This window comes from Paramisgurnus dabryanus, chromosome 5, assembly GCF_030506205.2.
Source record: "Paramisgurnus dabryanus chromosome 5, PD_genome_1.1, whole genome shotgun sequence".
In the NCBI taxonomy this organism is placed as follows: Eukaryota; Metazoa; Chordata; class Actinopteri; order Cypriniformes; family Cobitidae; genus Paramisgurnus; species Paramisgurnus dabryanus.
The window spans coordinates 22,207,533-22,229,051 of record NC_133341.1 but is presented as its reverse complement, the minus strand read 5'-3'; the positions used below and the strand labels follow the sequence as shown (position 1 = coordinate 22,229,051).

The 21,519-nt window shown below is 37.1% G+C and overlaps 2 protein-coding genes across 13 annotated transcripts in view; one reads left to right on the top strand and one right to left on the bottom strand.

Annotated features, from left to right (window-relative positions):
• The window catches only part of arvcfb (ARVCF delta catenin family member b), a 282,072-nt gene extending 273,038 nt beyond the window's left edge, over positions 1-9,034 (bottom strand). For 3 of the 11 annotated variants that reach the window (XM_065250329.2, XM_065250334.2, XM_065250330.2), the window contains exon 1: positions 8,818-9,034. The gene's annotated coding sequence lies outside the window, so the exon portion shown is untranslated. The remainder of the gene's footprint in view (positions 1-8,817) is intronic. The other 8 variants (XM_065250328.2, XM_065250337.2, XM_065250332.2 and 5 more) reach the window with 4 other exon arrangements.
• A 758-nt stretch (positions 9,035-9,792) lies between these two features.
• tango2 (transport and golgi organization 2 homolog (Drosophila)) overlaps positions 9,793-21,519 on the top strand; it is a 38,131-nt gene continuing 26,404 nt past the window's right edge. For both annotated transcript variants that reach the window (XM_065250327.1, XM_065250326.1), the window contains exons 1-4: positions 9,793-9,920; positions 10,420-10,535; positions 10,973-11,092; positions 19,111-19,199. In XM_065250327.1, the coding sequence (XP_065106399.1) occupies positions 11,037-11,092; positions 19,111-19,199 (145 nt within the window). In that variant the 5' untranslated portion in view covers positions 9,793-9,920; positions 10,420-10,535; positions 10,973-11,036. The remainder of the gene's footprint in view (positions 9,921-10,419; positions 10,536-10,972; positions 11,093-19,110; positions 19,200-21,519) is intronic.

The following is a 21,519-nucleotide window of genomic DNA, read 5'->3' as shown; positions in this document are numbered from 1 at the left end:
GTGGATATCTATCTATTATAGTGAGATATATAAACAAAATCCACCATATAGTATAAAGTATATAGAGATATAGATAGAATTTTATTGAATTATTTGTGTTTAAACAAAATTTTCTAGCAGGTGTTAACAAACTCTCTGTTTCTTGCAATGGACCCCACCTGGGGTAAGTTGTAACGTTGACACTCCTGTCACTTTTGGTGTAATTGTACGATAACTGTAGGTAACACAAACAAACTTTAAAGGGGACATATCATGAAAATCTGACTTTTTTCATGTTTAAGTTCTATAATTATGTCACTCACTAGTGCTTCTATCAACCTAGAAAATGTGAAAAATAACAACCCAATAACTTAGTTTTGGTAAACCATTCTCTGCAAGCATGTGAAAAAATAGGTCATTGAAATTTGGCTCCCCTTGTGATGTCAGAAGGGGATAATACTGCCCCCATAATCGGCACTATCCAACCACGGCACTGCCATTAGTGCAGAGATCAGCTCATTTGCATTTTATAGACATACCCAAAATGGCACATTTTGCTCACACCTATAAAGTAGCAATTTTAACATGCTACAATAAATTTATCTATGGTATTTTGAGCTAGAACTTCACATATGTGCTCTGGGAATACCGAAGATTCATATGACATCTTAAAAAAAGTCTTGTAAAATGTCCCCTTTAAGTGTCCACGTTGAGGCAGAAATGTGCGTGTTGATTGTGTAAAAAAATTATTAATCTAACAAGTTTTTACAGAGCCAAAAAGCATTACGTTGTGCCCCGCTCTTCCTATTAAACAATTATTAGTTTCGCATTACTAATCTCTCGAAAATAAAGGTAACTACCTTCTAAGTGAGTCTGGAATGATTTCTTGTTATTTAGCATATTTTATCAGACTCTTAATGGATTCTACTTAAAACCAGTATTTCTGAATGGCTTGAGGGCGGGATTTGGCGGATTTAACACAAAAAGTATTTGATGAACGTATAGTGTCGAGAGCATTCGGTTACCATCATTAGGGTTACGACAATAAATGCAGATATACACTAATAATACCTGACCGATAACTATTCTAAATCGCACAGCCGATATTATGCACAGCTATTTCATGTACAACTACGGCTTTTGATCAGTAAGTCCCTATCTTTGGAAATTACTGTTAGCTTGACTCGTTTAGAACATGCATTTGAAAAAGCAACACTCGTCAAACATAATCATTATACATATTCTTTATTATCATAAAAATACCTAAAAAGGTTTAAAGAACAGCAATAAAAATATATGTTTAACCCATTTCCTGGAGTGTCATAGCTGCTTGTGTAAAGTCTCTTATTCTGCGGCCATATTGGCTCTTGGATGTAGCGGCATTTAACTGTAATTCATTGAGAAGCATAGCAGGCATCGTTGGTCGTTTATTGGTGCATCCTTAGCCATAATCATCTCAGGTGGTGTTTAGCTGCTTTTGCATCTATAGACTCTTCAAATGGTGCATATTAGGGCCTTTTAGCTTTTGAACCTTATTCTGAGAATGTAGTTCTTGAAAGCAATTTTATTATAAACATCTGACACAACAAAGTTGATGCTACTGAAACTGACAAATCATTCTACTTCCTGAGCTATAAAAAAGGAAAACCTCAGAGGAATGACATCTATTCCCTTAGGTTTTTCCTACAAGAGACAGACAGTATATTTTAAATGTCTTTCTCCTAAAAAGGTAATTCTGTGAACATTAAAGTAAACAAACATGATGAACAAATCATCAAAATCTATTTTTAATGTTGTCTTAAATGCAAAAAATGCTGCAAGACATTAAAGTTTGGTATTTTAAACTGTTAAAAACCAAAGCAACAAGGAACCATGCAGAGAACTAGTTTACAGCTCAGACATTTATTTTTAGGGGTCATGAGAAATCAAACGTTCCTTGATCTTTTAAAATGAGAAATCAATGCACTGTAAAAACATTCAGAATTCAAAATCTTCTCCACTATTTAAACCAATTAATTAAAACTAAGCTTTTAAAACAGCTCAAATTTCTTACAACACACATATTGTAAGAATTAATGAACACAAGATTTTCTGCATTGGAAGTTCAACAGTTCCTATTCAGTGTTTGAAAACCTGCAGATTATGCATATGTTCATTAAAGGGGACATTTCACAAGATTTGAGGTTGTGAAATAAATCTTTGGCGTCCCCAGAGTACATATGTAAAGTTCATATTAAAATAATGTGCCGTTTTTGCGTGTGTCCTTTTAAATACAAATAAGCTGCACTAAATGGCGATGTCGTGCTTGGATAGTGCAGATTAAGAGGCGGTATTATCCCCTTCTGACATCACAGGGGGAGCCAATTTTCAATGACCTATTTTTTCACATGGTTGCAGAGAATGGTTTATCAAAACTAAGTTTTTGGGTTGATCTTTTTCACATTTTCTAGGTTGATAGAAGCACTGGGGACCCAACTAAACATGGAAAAATTTAGATTTTCATGATATGTCCCCTTTAAAAGTACTTCATGTATTGGATTTCAGGTGAAAAGTCTATTTACATAAACGGTCAGAAAAAATGGTAAATAAACGCTCCCAATCAGTATACTCTAAAAAGGACCAAAATGTACCATTTAGGTATGAACATTCAGTATACATTTGGTACCAATATCTTTGAGGTACTATGAACTATGATCTTTGGTACCAATATATACCTCTAAAGTAATAATATGCAATGCAATTTAGGAAAACCTGTCAGATGTCATGTTGGAACATTTTCAAGAAATTAAAAAAATTGTGCCTGTATTCAAAACGATATACATTAAGCATATTCTAGACTGGTGTGTCTGTGTTGAGTTTGTTGTGTGGTTGAGTGTTAAAAACGCAATGCTAATTAAACTTATTCAAAAAGTCATTTCTCATATCATAATTGCATTCACTACTTAATTAGGTAACCAGTTATAAATAACAGAAAGGAAGCTTTGACTAATTATTAGCTAGATATAGAAGCACAACAAGCAGTATAAAAACCCAAAAGACACATTCTGAAAGCGGTCTTTCCTGTCTCTGCTCGAGTGAAGATCTGTTTCCGAGGGCAAAGATCAGACAGGTGACACAGGGGTTCGGGATGCTTCAACAGAGCAGTCTGAATAATTGGGACATACTTCACCCAAAGCCCTTCCACCATCAAGCCCTGCATACAGATATCTCACACACGGGAGTACACATTATGTTTGGAGTGTAAATAGAGAACTTTACATACACTTACAAATAAGCATTTGTCCAAACTGTCTAAAGTGAATTCAAAGTATTTCATCAGTCTGTGCATTCCCTCGGAAACGAACCCATGGCCTTTTTGTTGCTAACGCAATGCTCTACTAACGGAGCTACAGGAACACCATGAGATAAACTATGGACAGAATCATACTATCATAACTATTCTAAACTGTCCTAAACTTGGCACCGAATAAAACATAGCCAGGTAAACTACAATGCAACATTAAGCCTTCCTGAATGCTCTAGCGATTACAATTAAGCAGCTCTTATCCCTGGATATCATCAGTCCAGGGTTAATCCACCCACACCATGGCAACCACCGCCCCACCAGCCTGTTTGGACAGTGTCATCGTTGGAACAGGGTCAAAAATGACAGGAAGCATCTTTGCCAACCAGGATACAGAATGGGTGACTGCAGCCGGGCTGGAATGTGCCTGGAAATGTCCAACAAATCACATATTTTTAAATCAAGCCAGTACCCCGACACAGCAAGGAGCAGAAAGGATTTTAAAAAAGAGGATTAGTTGGGTGCAGCCCAAACACACGAGTTAAAATGTTATCCAGTATCATCCATACTAGAATGTGACGACATTCTGTGCAAATGATATGAAGAACAGTCTATGGCATGGGTTTTAGATTAGGAATAGTGGCAGGTTGATATATTTTTACATAACTCTTTAAATTCATCCACCCTATAGTGATTTGTTATTTAAGGAAAGCCACTCAGATGAGTAAAACGATCAAATATCATTAGCTTTTTTACCATGACATGATGTTGTGTTTCACACAACAACTCCGGGTCTTGTTTAGGAAGTAGGGATGCTTAACGAATAATTGCGATTAATCGTTAGCAGAATAAAAATTTTTGTTTACATCATATATGTGTGTGAACTGTGTGTATAATAAATTTGTATAAATAAATGTACACACATGCATGTATATGTTTTAGAAATGTTTACATGTGTATATACATTTGTATATTTATGTATAATTTATATTATATATAAATATAAATACTTAATATATACATTTTTTTTTCTTAAAATTATACATGAATGTGTTCATATTTATATACATATTTATTATACACAGTTTACACAGATATGTGATGTAAACAAAAACTTTTATTCTGCTAACGATTAATCGCGAATAATTGTTTAGCATCCCTATTAGGAAGTACCATGAGTTGTCGGGTTGGCAGCTAATTCCAGTGAAACATTTTACCTCACCAACAATTACTGCAGTTGGCTCTTCCTCAGGTGTTACTAAGGGCCAACCTGAAGCTTAATACTGTATTCACTAGTCTGATGCATATATATGTGCGTGCGTGCGTGCGTGTGTGTGTATGTATATATATACACGCACACACACATATATATGCATCAGACTTATACTTATATATATACTCTGATCCTCTGATGCTTGCATGAGCTCTCTGTAAAAACTGTATTCAGTTCTGAGATTTGAAAAAAATATATGCCTGCATCCTTCAATCTGAGGAAGGCCTGACATTTCTTAGACCTTCTCAATCAAACAAACATTCCCACAGCAGCACAAACAAAAAGAATTCGCTGTTCTGCATACTAATTTCTTGTTTTCCATACATCCTAACTTTTTCTACATGATTTATGACCCAATAAAGCCAGATTAGAGATATTTAGGGCATAGTAAAATAAGATGTCGGCTTTGCGACACCACCGAAAAAGGCTATTTAGCAGTACGCATTATTCAGAGCAGGTGCCACAAACTGTGCCAAGGAGAGTCAGTATCACCCGGTCGTGGATTTTTGCAGCATACCAAATGGCCTAAGACAGAAAGGCAAGCGGAGCCATCAAACAGGTGTGTGGTAATAAAGACTCATTCACTCTCACAAGGAAACCTCCCACTGTCTCTTCTTTTCATACTATGGCCATTTTACTCAAAGATGGTCAAATAAACAGACAAAAGCAATTTGTGGTTGTTAATACTGCATCATGATGTGTATATGTAAACAATGAAGTCATTTGTACCACTATTGCTATAATCAAGACTTGTTTATTTAAGAATTACTTCATTATTGGATAACAGATACGGACCTCCATGACTATAGTTAGCATATAGGGTTACAAAATGGCAAAAAAGATATGAGAAAGATTCAATGATTCTGAATAGGTAAGGAAAAGACATGGCTTACAGAGACAGTTCACCTAAAAAATGTCATCATTAAATAACATCAACAAACATGTAAACATTTCTTTGTTCTGCAGAACACAAAAATTATCTGTACAGGGTTTTTACCGCAAAAAATTTGTTAGTTAAGGTGGGCGTGGCAATCATTATATGTGTCATAATGAAAATTAAAATGAAAATTTAAAATGAAAATTAAAATATTTTTATTTAAAACACTCAAATAAAACTTAATTACGCGATGAGGTGCAACTAAAGGGTTAATAAACACAAACTACAGCAGATGTTGTAGAATGTCTGGCGAACGATGATAGATAGCTCAAAAATTGTAAAAACTGATTATTTCCCACTATTAATTACATTATCTTAAAGGAGTGTAACTACTATAGACTCATACAATAACAGGCTTAAATAAACCCAAAACATAAGTCCACTTACAGTTCTCACGGACACGTGTTTTATCAACTGGCTATCCTCCAGACTTGACATACCACATCTTTATCTCATTTCGGCCGTGTGGCGTGTGTGCACGCTCGCGGTGTGAAGCGTGTCCACGCTAATCTCCGAGATGTTTTATCAACTGGCTAGTTATCCTCCAGACAGTGACAGTCCAGACCACGTCTTTCTCATTTCGGCCATGTGGCGCGCGTGCCTGCTCGCGATGCAAAGCGCGTTTGCACTATTTCTTTGAGATGCACTTGGCTGCCTTTTAAATGCCTGCAACTTTTTTTTGTTTTGTTTTGTTTTTGGACGACCTAGTTAAGGCGGTAAGGTTTCCCAGCTTAGGCGGGCCGCCCGAACTGCAAAGTGCTGCAGGAAACCCTGCTGTAATAAAGCAGGAACAGAAGCACCACTGACTTACATAGTAGAAAACAATACTACTATGGAAGTCAATGGTGCTCAAAAACCATTTGGTTACAAACATTGATAAAAAAATATATTTGTGTTTAACAGAACAAAGAAATTAAAACAGGTCTGTAACAACATGAGGGCGAGTACATGCAACAGAATTTTTAGTTTTGGGTGAACTATCCCTTTAACCATGACACTTCATTAGCATATGAAATAATCTAGAGACAAAACTGAGGGGGTAACATTCCTCAGTTATTGTTCATGAGCACGGCTACTGGGGGCTAAAAGTCAAGGTCAAGACAAAGATGCAGAGACACACTACCAATCAAAGTGGAGCTCAAATATTCAAACTTTCTTCAGCATGATTTCCATAATCTACGGATGTCGTATATGTGAGCTGTATATAAAACACTTATCAAACAGCACACTTTTATAAGGGAACCCTTTCCACAATTCCTCACATCAATCAACTCAGATGAGCTGACCACCCACAGCCTAAATTATAGACACAGGTGCCAACTTAAGAATTAATCATTTAAATTAATGTTTAAACTAAATCATGTGGAAAAGGAAGATCTCTGAAAAACACTCACCATTAGCATTCACCCAAGAAATGCCCTTCTGATGGTAGTCTGAGACTCATCCTGTCTGTAATTTGCTCTCTACGGAAGACCCTTTGCAGACTCAAGCTCAGGCTCTGTCAGCTTTCATCTATCTGCCGAAACGTCACAGAGCTGAGCTGTAAAATGCTGAAGAGCAATAAAACGTATGCACGTATTCTTCACCGGCTGCTCTGCAACAATGACGGCTATAAATTTATGTAAACGCACCAAAATCTCTCCACCTGAGGAAATAAGCAGTACAATGACTTTCACAGCATCTCTCTCTGAACCACATCAAAACAACGGTTTCAAAAACAATATAACTTTCATAAACTATAATGAAACAGACGGGTCTCTCTTTGCATTAAGCTGCATATTCTCAATATTTCAGCATTCCTCTGACAACCAAAGCTGCTTAATGTGCCACGAACGACAGCGCTGCCTGATTTAACCTCACAATCTCAACTACGCTTAGTGTTTTTAAAGAACAGTTCAGCTTAAATATATCAGACAACTATGTCAAAATGTTATGAATATGCTTTCAGACATCATCAAGTGTCCTTGAGCCCACTAATGAACCATTACTGCAAGAAAAGTGAAAGATTTACACATGCACTTGAAAGTCAAGCTGAGAATTACAGGCTGCATGGTTCACATTAGGTTTAAATAAAGGATAAATGGAAAAAGTAAATCAGGCACCAATGAGAAACTGTATGCCCACCCCAGCACCCACTGCTTTATTAGCATTGACAACAGGGTCTGTGAAGTCACAAGAGGTTTTTCGTCTGCTAGATGAACCCTTTTAGGTACTGTACTGTAATTCTGTCTGAATTGCCATCATAGTGGATGCAGGGCGATACGAATACATATTTAGTTCTCCGCTTTCATTACATGACAATGACCCGAGTGGGTGGTGGGAAATTGCTAATAAAGCAACACATTTTCACAATTACTGCATTAAATGATGACAATATCTTATTAAGTGAAAACATCTGTTTGTGTAGGTCCTTCACAAAAACAGATGTATAACCACCTCATAAGCCTTTAAATTGAGGACACCTGCTACAGTATCATTCATAATCTGCCATGATTCATCCAGACCAATGTCACTCCAGCTATTTTTCCCTTATGAAAAAAAGAGGGAAAGAGAAACATACTATACACAATGAACTATTTCAACCCTAAAATATATTTCAGATATGGCAATGAACAGCTGGACTTTCACAATAAGAACATTTTAATCAACATGAATGATAAATGTTTCACATACCCAAGAAGCATAAAAAGGATTATAAAAAGATTATTGCTGCAATGCATTCATCGTGCACAAAACATAACCCCAACTGTGCAAGTGGTATCTTCATCTGAAATACGTCATGGATACAGCAATGCATCTGGGACCCCCTTTCTACGACAGGCTGTAACCTCAGTGTTTTAAATACGGAGGAGCTCGTGAGTAATGTATCCATAATCAGTTCAAATGCACTTCATTATGGCTTATTCTTTTGCATATTATTCCCAAATAAATCCTTCCTATATCCTAACTCTAGAACGCATCATAATCGTAATAAAAAAACGATTACGGTCAAATTAAATGGTTACACCTCATTGTGCACGCGTGTTACTATCAAACGTAATGATGCGCTGCCTTCAAACAACGCACTGTAAATACCAGTTGTATACCAAGTGATGCTTGCCCAAATTCATATCGCGTTTATTGATTATTAAAACACACTTATTGAGGATTTCTATAACACACTGTAGTAAAAATCAGTTGCAGTGATGGACAGTAATACCACAATCGTTCGGTCAGCTGAGATGCGTACAGCAATGCAGCAGTAGCAGTGCACATAATCTTCTGGTTTGTGATATAAACTAAGTTTCTAAATGCCAGTTTCAGAAATAATATGGTATAGTGGCACAGAATAATGAGTAGTCTTACCTCGCTCCTCTTTGAGGACAGCAGTCGCAGCACACTCGTTCAACTTGTCAACAGTATCTGCGGATGAGTCCACGATGAGCTAAAGCCTGATGCATCCCTCACTGATTTAACAACTCAGTACTGTTACTTTTTAAATCAAACGTGTATATTAGGGGAATCTTGCAATTGAAATGCTAATAAGTGACTTGTAAAAGATTGTCACGATGCTTCCCAGTGCGGACAACAAAACCCTCCGCTATTGGACTCTTCCGATGCTGACTGACTGGCTGACTGAAGTGCGCGCGCTGAGCTGTTGAGAGATAGTAACTTGTTTATAATTGACAACAAACGTATTGTATTAACTTATATTTAAACAAAATACTATACAAACAAAATAATCTTAAGGTTGCTATTACCAAATTTCGATTGTAATAAACGAATGTGTTCTCCAGTTAAATAAGATGTCTCGACATTTCTCTATTATTATATTCTCTATGTATTATAAATGCTGATAACTAGTCCGGTGAAAAAGTATTAATAGTATTAGAAACGTAATAAAGATTGTCTAATAAAGACGCCAGTTAAATCCCGCCCCCGAACTGCAGAGGGAAATATTGATCTCATATTATTGGTGAAACAGCATCACAAACAGCGTTTCATTGGTTAAATCGCTGTCAATAAATGCCTTGGCATCAAAATAAAATGCTTTACAGAATATTGAAAATTAGATCAATGGCAAAAAAGTACTTTTCATAGAAAGTTAAAATAAAAATACGTGACGATATGTAAAATTAAATAACATTAATTAAAAGGAAAGTTGATTTACTGAATACACATAAAAAACTTTTATCATAAACTATTATTTATGTTTCTCGTAACTTCAGATTGTAATGATTTTAAATATGATTTTTTTTCTTGCTTTTTTTTAAAGATGATTCCCTGAACAGCTTTCATGTGGGCGGTGCTTCCCTCGCTTTCGAGTTACAGTTCAGCCAATCAGAACTGATTTCCCAGAAAACGTCAATGTGAGAGCGCTGTGAGTAGTGCAGATTCAGAATTAGCCAGTCTTGTTTGATAACTTACCACTCAACAGCAGAATGATTTGATAATGAACACATGGATCTGTGAGTAAAATCTCAAATAATATTTATATCATAAGAGAAGAATGTAACTCTCTGTGTTCGCTTTTGTCCGTGTTCAGTTTAGCCATCAAGTTAGCAAGTACTGCTAGCCTGCTATCTGTCAAACTACCGACACAACTCTGACATTAAACCTGCTAAATAAATTCCCATCATTAATCTGTGTTGGATCACAGATGATGCAGTGTTACGTTAATCTAGATCAAATGGAGTAAATGAGAACACAGTTTAACGTCTTAAAACCCTCATTGTTATTAGGTTCGATTAGGTTTAGAGCTTGTAAACCCGTTCACGTCCTCGTAGAGTTCGTAATTACAACTTGTGGACTGAGAGCTTTCTGAGCGCTACGACTAGGACCGCTGCAACCTCATGCGAATTGCACTTCCAGGATGTTATTATTGTTATCTGGCGCACTTTATGTGTTTTGCAATAACTGTCAGAAGTATTAAAATGTAATTTAATGTTGTAATTGTGTGTTTTACAGCTGCCAACAATATTATTTCAAGCGGATTCAATTTGATGTTGCCACAGAAACATAATTCCCAGTTCGAGGACGTGAACAGCTTCGAGTTGAAGGTCACGTGTCATCACAAAATACCGGTAATTACGATAACGCATGAACGCTGCAAATGACTGGTTATGTGTTCAGCATGCATAATCTGTCAACTCGTACAGTAAAACTGAAACTGGAAGAAGTATTATTAAATAGGTTTTTTTTGTTCCTGTGTACAAAACTGTGTTTATAGGGCAAATGACAATGTCATATCTGTGCTTCAGTTATTAAATCTGTTAGTTCAATGTCAAGTTTCTAATCCAGATACTTTTGCACTGACACAAAATATCATTTCTGCTTGTCAGAGTTTCAAAAACTTTTCTATTGCTCAATATTTGGGACAGTAAGTTGTATCTTTAAAGTGGGAGCTGAAGTATATGTTTATTTTGATTACTTTCCAAAACTGTCTGCTTGCTTCTTTTGTCTTCTCAAATCCAAAATGAATGATTTCATTATTTTCTTTATCTCTTTTTCTACAACCTAGCCCGTCCCGGCTCAGATTTCAGACCTCACTGTGATTGAAAAGTCCTGCCATCAGTGACCTCCTCATGTGCATCATCTTTTTGAAATTTGACCCTCGGCCTGCATCTAAAAATGCCTACAGGTAGTGCACCTGCTCCCAGAAGCTCTGATAGATCTGATATAAGTAGATACTCAAAGGGAGACCTGTGCTATGCATTTTACACTTTTTGTTTGTTTTTTATAGTTATGTTATGGAAATAAAGCTTGTAGACACCTGTTTTATGTATAATTAACAAACGTAACTTAACTGAGGTGAACGGTGATTAATACAATTTATATCTAAACCAAAACGATTGAATGTATTTACCTCATGTACATCCGGGTAAAAATTTTGGTTAAGCTATTTTGTGTGCTCTGCACTAAACTGACAAATTTTTAGCTATCTTAAATTTACTTTTTTTATTGGCTGTGCCAATAATAAGTCATTTTAACTTACTATTTAAAATTTTGACTACACTTTAACTTATACAAGTAAGCAATTTTAGCTTGTTTTATGAGTTGCTATAACTTTTAACAGAACAGTGTATGCTGTAATATGAGTTAAAGTGCAGGACAAGCCCAGATGACCTCTACCCAATCCATTAAGGTTTGCATAATGGCAAGAGTCTCTTAGGCAAGCTGTTTTTTCACAATTGTTCTTACATGGAGATCATTGTGTCCCTAATATGTCATCGGTTTTTGTGCTATTGCTAATGCGCCTCCCCCCTTCATTGCAGAGAGGTTACCTGTTAATGCTGTCAGATTGTAACATGCTATGCTAATCAGGATTATTGCCCAGCAAGATGTAATTTGATTATCTAAAATTGAGAGTCAGTCACGGCGTTTCAGTGTCACAGATGACTCAGGAGGTAAAATCTAATTAATAACGTTGTGTCGTAAAGGTTTTTGGTGTTTTGGGGGGATTTAGGGTACAACAACCTTGTTCACAAATCTACAATGCACTGTTAACTTTACTACAGAGTTCACCAACATTTAGTTTCATTAATTCACTGACATATTTCTGCTGTTTTGGATCCTGTAACCTAGCAACATTGCAAATTAGATCCACATGGACCAGTGATTCTCATCCAGAGGTACGGATACAGTTTACCAAAGGAGTGCTTTGAAAGATTGATTTATCTCCATTATAGGTAATATATTTCAAAATTAAGCTTAAAATATAGAGCTGTCAAGATAATTAATCATCATAATTTTGTAGTGAGCCACATTTAAGGGTCGCACACCGGACGAGCAGCTCAGCGCCGTTCTAAAAAAAATCAAACACATTGTTTTCTATGAGTATACGCACACCGGCGCCCAGCAACGACTCAGGAAGTTGCTCAAGTCCCTGTCGCGCCACAGAGTGCCACTCACGTAGTTTAACATTAAATAACACCATTTTTGTCCCAAATCGTTAAAGGTACAATTCGTAAAATATTTGCAGTAAAATATCCAAAAAACACTAGTCAGGTGTTATATATTTTGTCCAGCTGATTACTAACAATATCTATAATGTTTTCAACTACTTGTAAATTATTAGAAAATTGCTGCCCTAAACAGTGACACGGGGCAGTGCATTCGTCTATAAATTACGTTAATATCTACGTTAATCTTTGTTTCTGCCTTTCCTGACATAAAAACCACATGACAACAGTGTCGTGGACAAATGCGGAAGTAATAGCGTCTGTCGGGCCACTCGCTTTTTTAAGTTTGTTAATCTGAACACTTAATTCTGTGCTGTGTTAACAAACCATCGTATTGGACTAATACTGTTACATCTATGACTAACAATTGCGTTTTGAACATCACATGAAATCTTAAATAATGAAAAAAAGGATGTCATCAAACACAACATTTATAAAACTTGATTACTTTACATCATGTGTAACATGATTTCCATTCCCCTCTGATTGATGGGCATCAGCGTTTGAGTTAAAGACAACAAATCCCATCAGTCCACGCTGCTTCAGAGCATCATTAATCTACGTCATTGTTATTGATTTGATCTGGCGCCCTCTAGTGGCGCAGATTATACAAATTGCATCTTTAACGATTAACATTGGCTGCCAACGTATATTTTGCATTTTGAAGTAGACGTTAACCGACTAAGCTTGCACTATTTAATGTGCACTTCCGGTGTATGATACCACCAAGTTGTCCTAGACACGACTCAACGTGGCGCTGATCTGCGCCTCTGGTGTGCGTCTGTGCGACCCCCCCCCCCCTTAAGGGTCAGATTTACTACCAGTTTGCGCTGGTGCAAACCATCCTTTGTCTGAACTACTGTCAAATATAAAGACATGGGCAGTTATTATTGGAACTGACCGTTTTGCATACGGATTTGTAGGAGTTTCCTTTTAAAATCTTCCCTTTAAAATATGGAAGGAGAGTATTTAAACGGGACATATCATGAAATTCTGACTTTTTCCATGTTTAAAGTGCGTCTTGCAGGTTAACCACCACTGTCGATTAATGGGTACATAAATCACTCAAGATATGTGTATAATTTTTAAAATGTCTCAAAAATGGTCTTAAAGACCACTTTTTTTACGTTTTTGGTATTAACGGTTTTTTTACGCAATTCTGCGATGACGTCACGTTGGGGAGAAGTGAAGGAAGCCTCAGCCAGAGCCATAGAGATAGATGAGACATTTATTGCTGTTTAATACTTACGTATACAATTTGGAAATCATATATACATCGTAGTAAATATATAATGTGTTATACTGCAAAGTTACCATGATAATTATTATTTATGATATCTGTGGAAATAAATAAAACTTCGCAAATCTGCTGATTTGATCCATTCATGTCCTGACCACCAGGCTAGAGATTTTTAAACATCCTTAATCCACACTTACTAGTCTATCAAATAATATCTCAAATATATTGTTTTGTGAAATAAAAGAATGCTTTGTTATATTGTTTATGCGATAACGAATCACACGATCATTTTATACGCAGCAGTCAGCAGCTGCAGCACACTCGGATCCGACCGCATACATACTGTAATAAACAGGCGTTCGGCGGCTTTTTACATCACGACAGACTATGCCATTTGAGGAGGAACCGCTCATTGATCACCGTATTTTTATAAATCCTGTGCATGTTTGGACCTGCCGAACAGGTTGAGGACTTTCATATACTTTGTTTAGCAGAGAGGTTGAGCAGTTTGACCAGCGGGCTGCGGGAACCGGACGCATATCACGCCGCCAGACTGTGTTAACTCGAAATGTATAACTATTATCAGATCGACCCACCGGGAAAGTCCCGACTCTCTCGATTGCCATTCCGCTACTGGTTGTAAGAAAGTGAGTGCGTTTGGGTCGCTGGTCCCCGCGAACAGATGTGACGTGCCTCACTCAGCTTCCAGGATTAGAGACATGCTGCCAAAACCGTTTGTGCTGAAGATCGCATAAAGTTACACCCATTTCAGGCAGGATCATCCCCCTCAAGCCAGCATGCACGAGTATGTTAATTGTTTGTTTACTTTCTACACGAAGATATGCTAACGTTATGCTATCTGGCTGTCTGTCTGCCTATCTCTCTATACTAGCCTATCCATCTGTCTGTCTGTCTGTCTGTCTGTCTGTCTGTCTATTTATCTATCTATCTATCTATCTATCTACCGGTATCTATCTATAATCTGCGCTATCAGAACTGTACTTTACTCGTCTTTCTATAGTCATTCTCAATGCTCTCAATGCGGCTTTGGGAAATTCTCTCCCCAGCGTGACGTCATACAGTGCGTTGTGGGGGAAAGGAGAATCATTGCAAACCGCTGTACTTTTTCATACTTTTTCGGGTTTTGTGATACCCAACAACATAAAATACAATGGATAACAGTTTAAATGTTTATTATCAACAAGCAAATTGCACAAATTCGTTGAAAAATTTTACCTGCAAATCGCCCTTTAAGTGCTATAATTGGGTCCCCAGTGCTTCCATCAACCTAGAAAATGTGAAAAAGAGTAACTTAAACCTAGGGGTGGGCCGATCCAATACTTTGGATCGGATATCGAGCCGATCCGGACCTTTTTTGCTGGATCGGATATCGGAATAACGGGTCCGATCCAAATTCGATACTGTGCGTTACTCATTGTTGTTACTATCATGCTATAGAAAAGTCAGACTATTATAACCATAAACACCATATAAGCACCATAAACATTTTTACACACTATATTCAAAGTCTTCCTAATATATTCAACAGCTTTATGTGAAAAACAATTGCATATATGAAGATATTTAAGGTCACAAAAACTCTGGTTGGTCTGGTGCTCGCGGAGTTAATGCACTGGAGTAGCAGTGAATAAAACGCGTCATACACACAAGACACACGCAAACACAATAACCTTATATATATTTATGTGTGTACACACACACACACACATTTCTAAATGGATCAAGAAAAATAGAAGAAGAATTGGATCGGGATCGGTATCGGTCGATACTCAGAATTTAGGAATCGAAATCGGATCGCTAATGGAAAAAGTGGATCGGCCCACCCCTACTTAAACCATTCTCTGCAAGCATGTGAAAAAATAGTAATTGAATTTTAGCTCCCCTTGTAATGTCATAAGGGGATAATACCGCCCCTTAATCTGCAATATCCAACTACAGCACTGCCATGTAGTGCAGAGATCAGCTCATTTGCATATAAAAAGACACACTCCAAAACATTTTTATTGCCACCCATAAATGATCTAAATGATATTTTGAGCTTAAACTTAAAGGAATAGTCTACCCTTTTGCCATATTAAACTATGTTATTACCTCAACCTAGACAAATTAATACATACCAATCTTTTTTCAATGCGTGAACTGTACAGCGTGTTGTGAATGTGTTAGCATTTAGCCTAGCCCCATTCATTCCTATGGTACCAAACAGGGAAGGCACCAAACACTTCCGTGTTTTCCCTATTTAAAGACTGTTACATGAGGAGTTATACCAGTAAGTATGGTGCCACAAAATAAAACTTCTTTTTGTACCATAGGAATGAATGGGGCTAGGCTAAATGCTAACACATTTACAACACGCTGTACAGTGCACGCATTGAAAAAAGATGGGTATGTATTAATTCGTCTAGGTTGAGGTATAGTTTAATATGGCAAAAGGGTAGACTATTTCTTTAAGATACGTACTCTGGGGACACCAAAGATTTATTTGACATTTTAAAAATGTCTTGAAATGTCCCCTTTAAATTAATTACGCAGTTTACTGGTATTTTCACCATTATTTAAACCCTACGCTAATTTGCACTGTTCTTGGCAGATTGGGTTGGTCATTATGAAAATTAGATTTTTCTAGCTGTGCTCTTTAAAATTTCCACCCCCATTGAGGCATTTTTGAAATTGCACTCATACACTAGTTTGGCCTGTTTAGTAAATCTGGTTCGTAGTTCCTTTTTAAGGATTAAAATGTAATCTTTCAGTTAAAATTTTAGGTTTGGTGTTGCGGATGGTACATGAGTACTGTTTGTAAGTGTACTCAAGACAAAAAGTTGTTAAATGATGTAGAACTTTGTCAAATCATTAGCACTGACCTCTTGAGCTTCCATTACCCACAGGGGCCACAATTTGGCATTAGAAAACATCCCTGTATCATTAGCCTCATGCTCGGTGATTCATCGCATTCAGGTCAGTTGCATAAATCCAGCTTATAAAACCGAAACGCCCTATAAATTAATGATGCCTGAAAAGAAGCATACAATTATTGCAAAGTTTATTAGAGTTCAAAACTGATCTGTCTTCCATCGCACAGATATGGGGGAATAAACATCTCTTTGGAAGTATTTGATCTTGATCATGTTAACATTTAACTTCACATTCCCAGTCAGCAGCTCTGATGTCCCCTTATAAGAAATTAGTCAGTACGATAATGTAGTTTTATATCAAAATGGCTGTGGCGACTGATGTGACTATGACAGATCCATCTATGCCAGTATTTTATCTTTCGAAACGATGAAACCTTTCAGAGATAAATTATTTTGAAATATGGCTTAACTTTAGATTTAAGACTGAGATCATTAGATAAAACTTAATATATTTTCTCCATCTAGTACTGTATAGAGTGGATATACAGAGCACCCATAAAACACACAGGTACATGTTTGTATTTCTGTTGTCCAAAACCTGCCTCTAGATCTCCCCTTGACTTTTTTCAACATCTTTTTGTGACCAGCCATTTTTCTCTTTCAATGAGAATAAATTTCTTTCTATTTGGGCTGACGAAGAGATTGATACATTTGCCCAAGGTCTGGTGTAATTGACATTGTCAGCCACTAAGTTGTTTCTGTATGGAGAGGAGCTTTTCTGCTTTGCAAGCTGTCTTTTATAGAAAAAGCACATATTCCTGGGGAGCATCAACCGTTGCAGATCAATCTATCCCAATTCCCATGATCTCTCTCTTTCTCTCTCCCCCTGTCCCAAGTTTTTGGCACAGAGGCAAAATCAGAGACCTATGCACACTGACACGCTTCTGTGATCATGGTTTTGGTTCAGGAAATACTTGGTACTGTATGTCCATATTAGGCCAATAAGGAAATTAGTGGCAATGCAATTAGCTAATACAGTTATACAGTATAGCCAATACGCAATACAGCCAATTGCTATAGATTACACTCTAAGATAGGATGTGTTAATTTTTAACATATTGTTTTGTGTTATCCTATTTAACACATTATGTGTCATTTCGTGTTGATTTTGTGTTCAAATAAATAAAAGGGAAAACACAAGATGTGTTAAAACAACAGAATTTTTAAAAAGCCCTTGAAGCCAATTTTTTTTGCACATATAAGATTAAGGGCTGAACTTAACCATTATTTTTAGAAAAAATAAAAAATATATTTCCTATAGAATTGTTTACTTTTTTTAGATTATCATTATCAAAAATTATCATTACCGCAACATGATATTACATTAAATATATGCATTTACAAACTAATGTTTCGGTAATTAGAACTAAAAGGTTGTCTAGGTACTATGACAAACAAAATTTCAACTTTTATCTTGAGAGAAAAAATAAGAACTGCTTACCTGGTAGCCATCTTGAGTCTCAAAGGGATCCCACACCGGCCGCGCAGCGCTGCGCCGTTCTAAAAAAATCAAACACATTGTTTTCTATGAGTATACGCACACAGGTGGCGTCTATCCGCGCCGCCCAGCTGTGACTCAGGAAGTTGCTCAAATCCCTGTCGCGTCACACAGCGCCACTCACATAGTTTAACATTAAATAACATCTTATTTGTCCCAAATCATTAACGATTAACATTGGCTGCTAACGTATATTTTACATTTTGAAGTAGACGTTATCTGACGAAGCTCGCGCTATTTAATGTGCACTTCCGGTTCACAATACCTCTGAGTTGTCCTAGACGCGACTCGGCGCGACATTGAGCTGCGCGGCCGGTGTGCGATCCCCTTCACAGTCAAAATTATGTCCCTTCCAACAATTTTTTTATGTTAGTTCCTTGAGGGCTTAAACAATGATTGAAAATTGTTGCGGAGGATGAGAAAATTGTTCTTGGACATGTTTTGTTTTAACACATTCGTTTTAAGAGTGTATGGACTGTAATGTTACTGTCGCCATTCATGTTAACCTACATTACTGAAAGTATGTTTAGATTTGTATTTGCATTTTTATTTGTTGCTTAATTGTTATTGTACAACCATTAGCAGTCTCTGTTTACTCTATACAACATTTTTGTTGTAAAGAAAGTCTCACATCAGCATCACAGCTGAGCCTCCTTTGGGCTCTAGGTGTGTGGCTGGCAAATCATCTACCGCTCCCATGGGATCAGTTCGAGAGAAAAACATTTAGTTGCACATGTGATCTCTAAGCTCACCTTACACTGCCAGCCTCCATCTTTCTAACTTGCTCAGGATTCCGGGCCAAAGATCAGCCTTATTACAGTATAATAAATTGTCAATTATCAATGAGAAAGGACATCATAGCAAAGCATGACGAGTTATGATACAGTATCATGAGACTCTACGCTTGTTTCTAGAGGTGGTGTTATGTGGTAGAGATACAGTATGTGTTGTTATGGTAATTGTATGTTTGAGGCATACTGTGAAAGAGATTGTGTTGTGTGACCTTTATCCCTTTTGCTTCTGCAGGCTTATTCTGGCTGCTAACAGAGATGAGTTGTACAACAGGCCATCCAAGGCTGCAGACTTCTGGGGCAGCAACAATGAGATTCTCAGCGGTAAGAAAACATTCATTTAAAATTTAAAAAATGTAATAAACTAAAACCTCATTTTTTATCTCATCCTCATTCTGGGACTACTTGTATACTGTGCTATTTCACAAAGGTATTTAAATTCTGTTTGCATTTTGTGTCAATAGAGAAATTTACAATTGAAGCAAACTGCATGTGCACTTTCAGGTTCTAAAATTAGATTATAAAGGAAAAGGCCTTGACACTTGAAACTGTGTTTTGGATTATTTTTATTAAAAATATAGATTTTTGTGTTATTTTTCCTTGCACATTCCTCACGAACAACACAGATAAAAATAGATAAATTGCAGCATCATTTTGTTATTAGAAATAAGGAAATCCATCAGGACTTTGTCATATTTTAAATTGAATGGCTTAACGCAGAGGATTACAACTACACATTTAGGGGTAGTTTCCCAGACAGGGTTTTTATTATTCCAGACCTTAGTTATATATTAGGACATTTAAAGTGCCCATATTATGAAAAACTCACTCTTCTGGGTTTTGGGGTGTTCTTTTGTGTCTCTAGTGCTTCCACACGCATACAAACATGGAAAAAATCCATCCATGCTGTTTTGAGTGAGATACAGGTTTCTGAATGTCCTCTGCCTTGAGTCTCAGATTGCACCATTTCAAAATCAGCTCCGTTGTGACGTAACTAGCCTTGTCGTCACATTCTGTTTGAATTTTCCCGCCCATCAGCCCACTCGCAGGTCTCGACCAATCAGGTAGCTAGAGAGCAAGAGAGCAGTCACTTCGCTGATATCCTCTATACTGTCATCATGTCTCACAGAAGTAACAGCGCTATTTGGAAATGATGTATTATACTTTTAAAAACAAAGTTTTAACGCGTGTTTATGTGTTTACTGGAACCTAAAGTGTAATCTTATATACAGTGTGTTACGACGTAAATAGTCCTCAGATTGTAGGCGATATTATATTCTATTACAAGACGTTCATGCGAAATCTCATGTAAACGGATAATACGCATTTGTGGACAAAAATGGTAATTTGATGTATTTTATTGGACGGTTTTCATGGATTATTCACACATCTGAAACAGACTGGATTCGATTCGCGATCGTTGTATCAACAAAGGCTGCATTTACACTTCAAATCTTAATGCACAGATCCGATCTTTTGACCATATCCGATTTTTTATATCCGATGTCCGTGTTTACATTAGGCAGCGCAACGCGGCATTAATTCATTTACTGAGATACAAAAAAAAGAAAGCAAGAGAAGGATTGCTTTTAGCATTAAATGACAATCTTTTGTCAGAAGAGGAGTTTTTACTATTGTATGATGTAAATAAGTCTAAAACCTAGATTTACCATGTAAGCAATACAAATTTCAATACTTAAAAATCGTTACAATTAGCTTAAATTTAAAACATTTTAACACATAGGCTATTATATAAAAGACTTGTGGAACAATCATAAACGGATGGAATTACAATGTCATATGCCATAAAACATAACATTTATTTACCTAATCTCTCACGTTGCAGGGAGTGCGACTACGGCAAAACTGTTCTCCCGTAGTAGACTGTTACATTAGAACGTCTCAAAGTAGCAGTTAAATTCGGGCATGCGCAATACAACGCCAGAAAGCCGTTGCCGTTACACCAAAGGCTGTTGGTTTAAATCCCCATTATCCCACCCAGACAATTCCAGTCATTCACGAGTGACAGCGCCAGGGTTGATGCCTCTCCCCACAAACTTATAAGGCGTGAAACCTCCTCCTGGCTCCACTGACTTCCATCCATTACCTCCTGAAATGTTTTCGGAAAACCGCGCGTCTTTCTTCTTCTGTAACTACACACTCTCTTTCTGGTTTTATTGGCGGAGCGCAACCAACTTGTTCAGTTGCATACCGCCACCTACTGTACCGGGGTGTGTAACTCCTCCTTACTTCAGGTGCGAAATGATGACGGTCAGCGCAAAAAGTCGTGCGACACTGACGTCATCATCAAGCTGAATCGGATATGTGTGTTTAGACGCAGTTCGGATGTCTGGATATCGGATATATATCCGATAAAAATCCACATTTGGAAGTGGCTCAGATCGGATATGAAAAAATCGGATCTCGGTAAGTTTTCTGTGTTTACACACGTGCAGCAATATCCGATCTGTGTCAGATGTGAGCACCAAATCCGATTTTTTGTGACAGTGTAAATGCAGCCAAAAAGTCCTGTTTATATTCTGCATGTTGTCATCTGGACTTCTGTCACAAAATACTACATTTATGATGCTACAGCATCTGTATCTCAAAACAGAGACCATACACTGATGCTAAACCCGTAGAC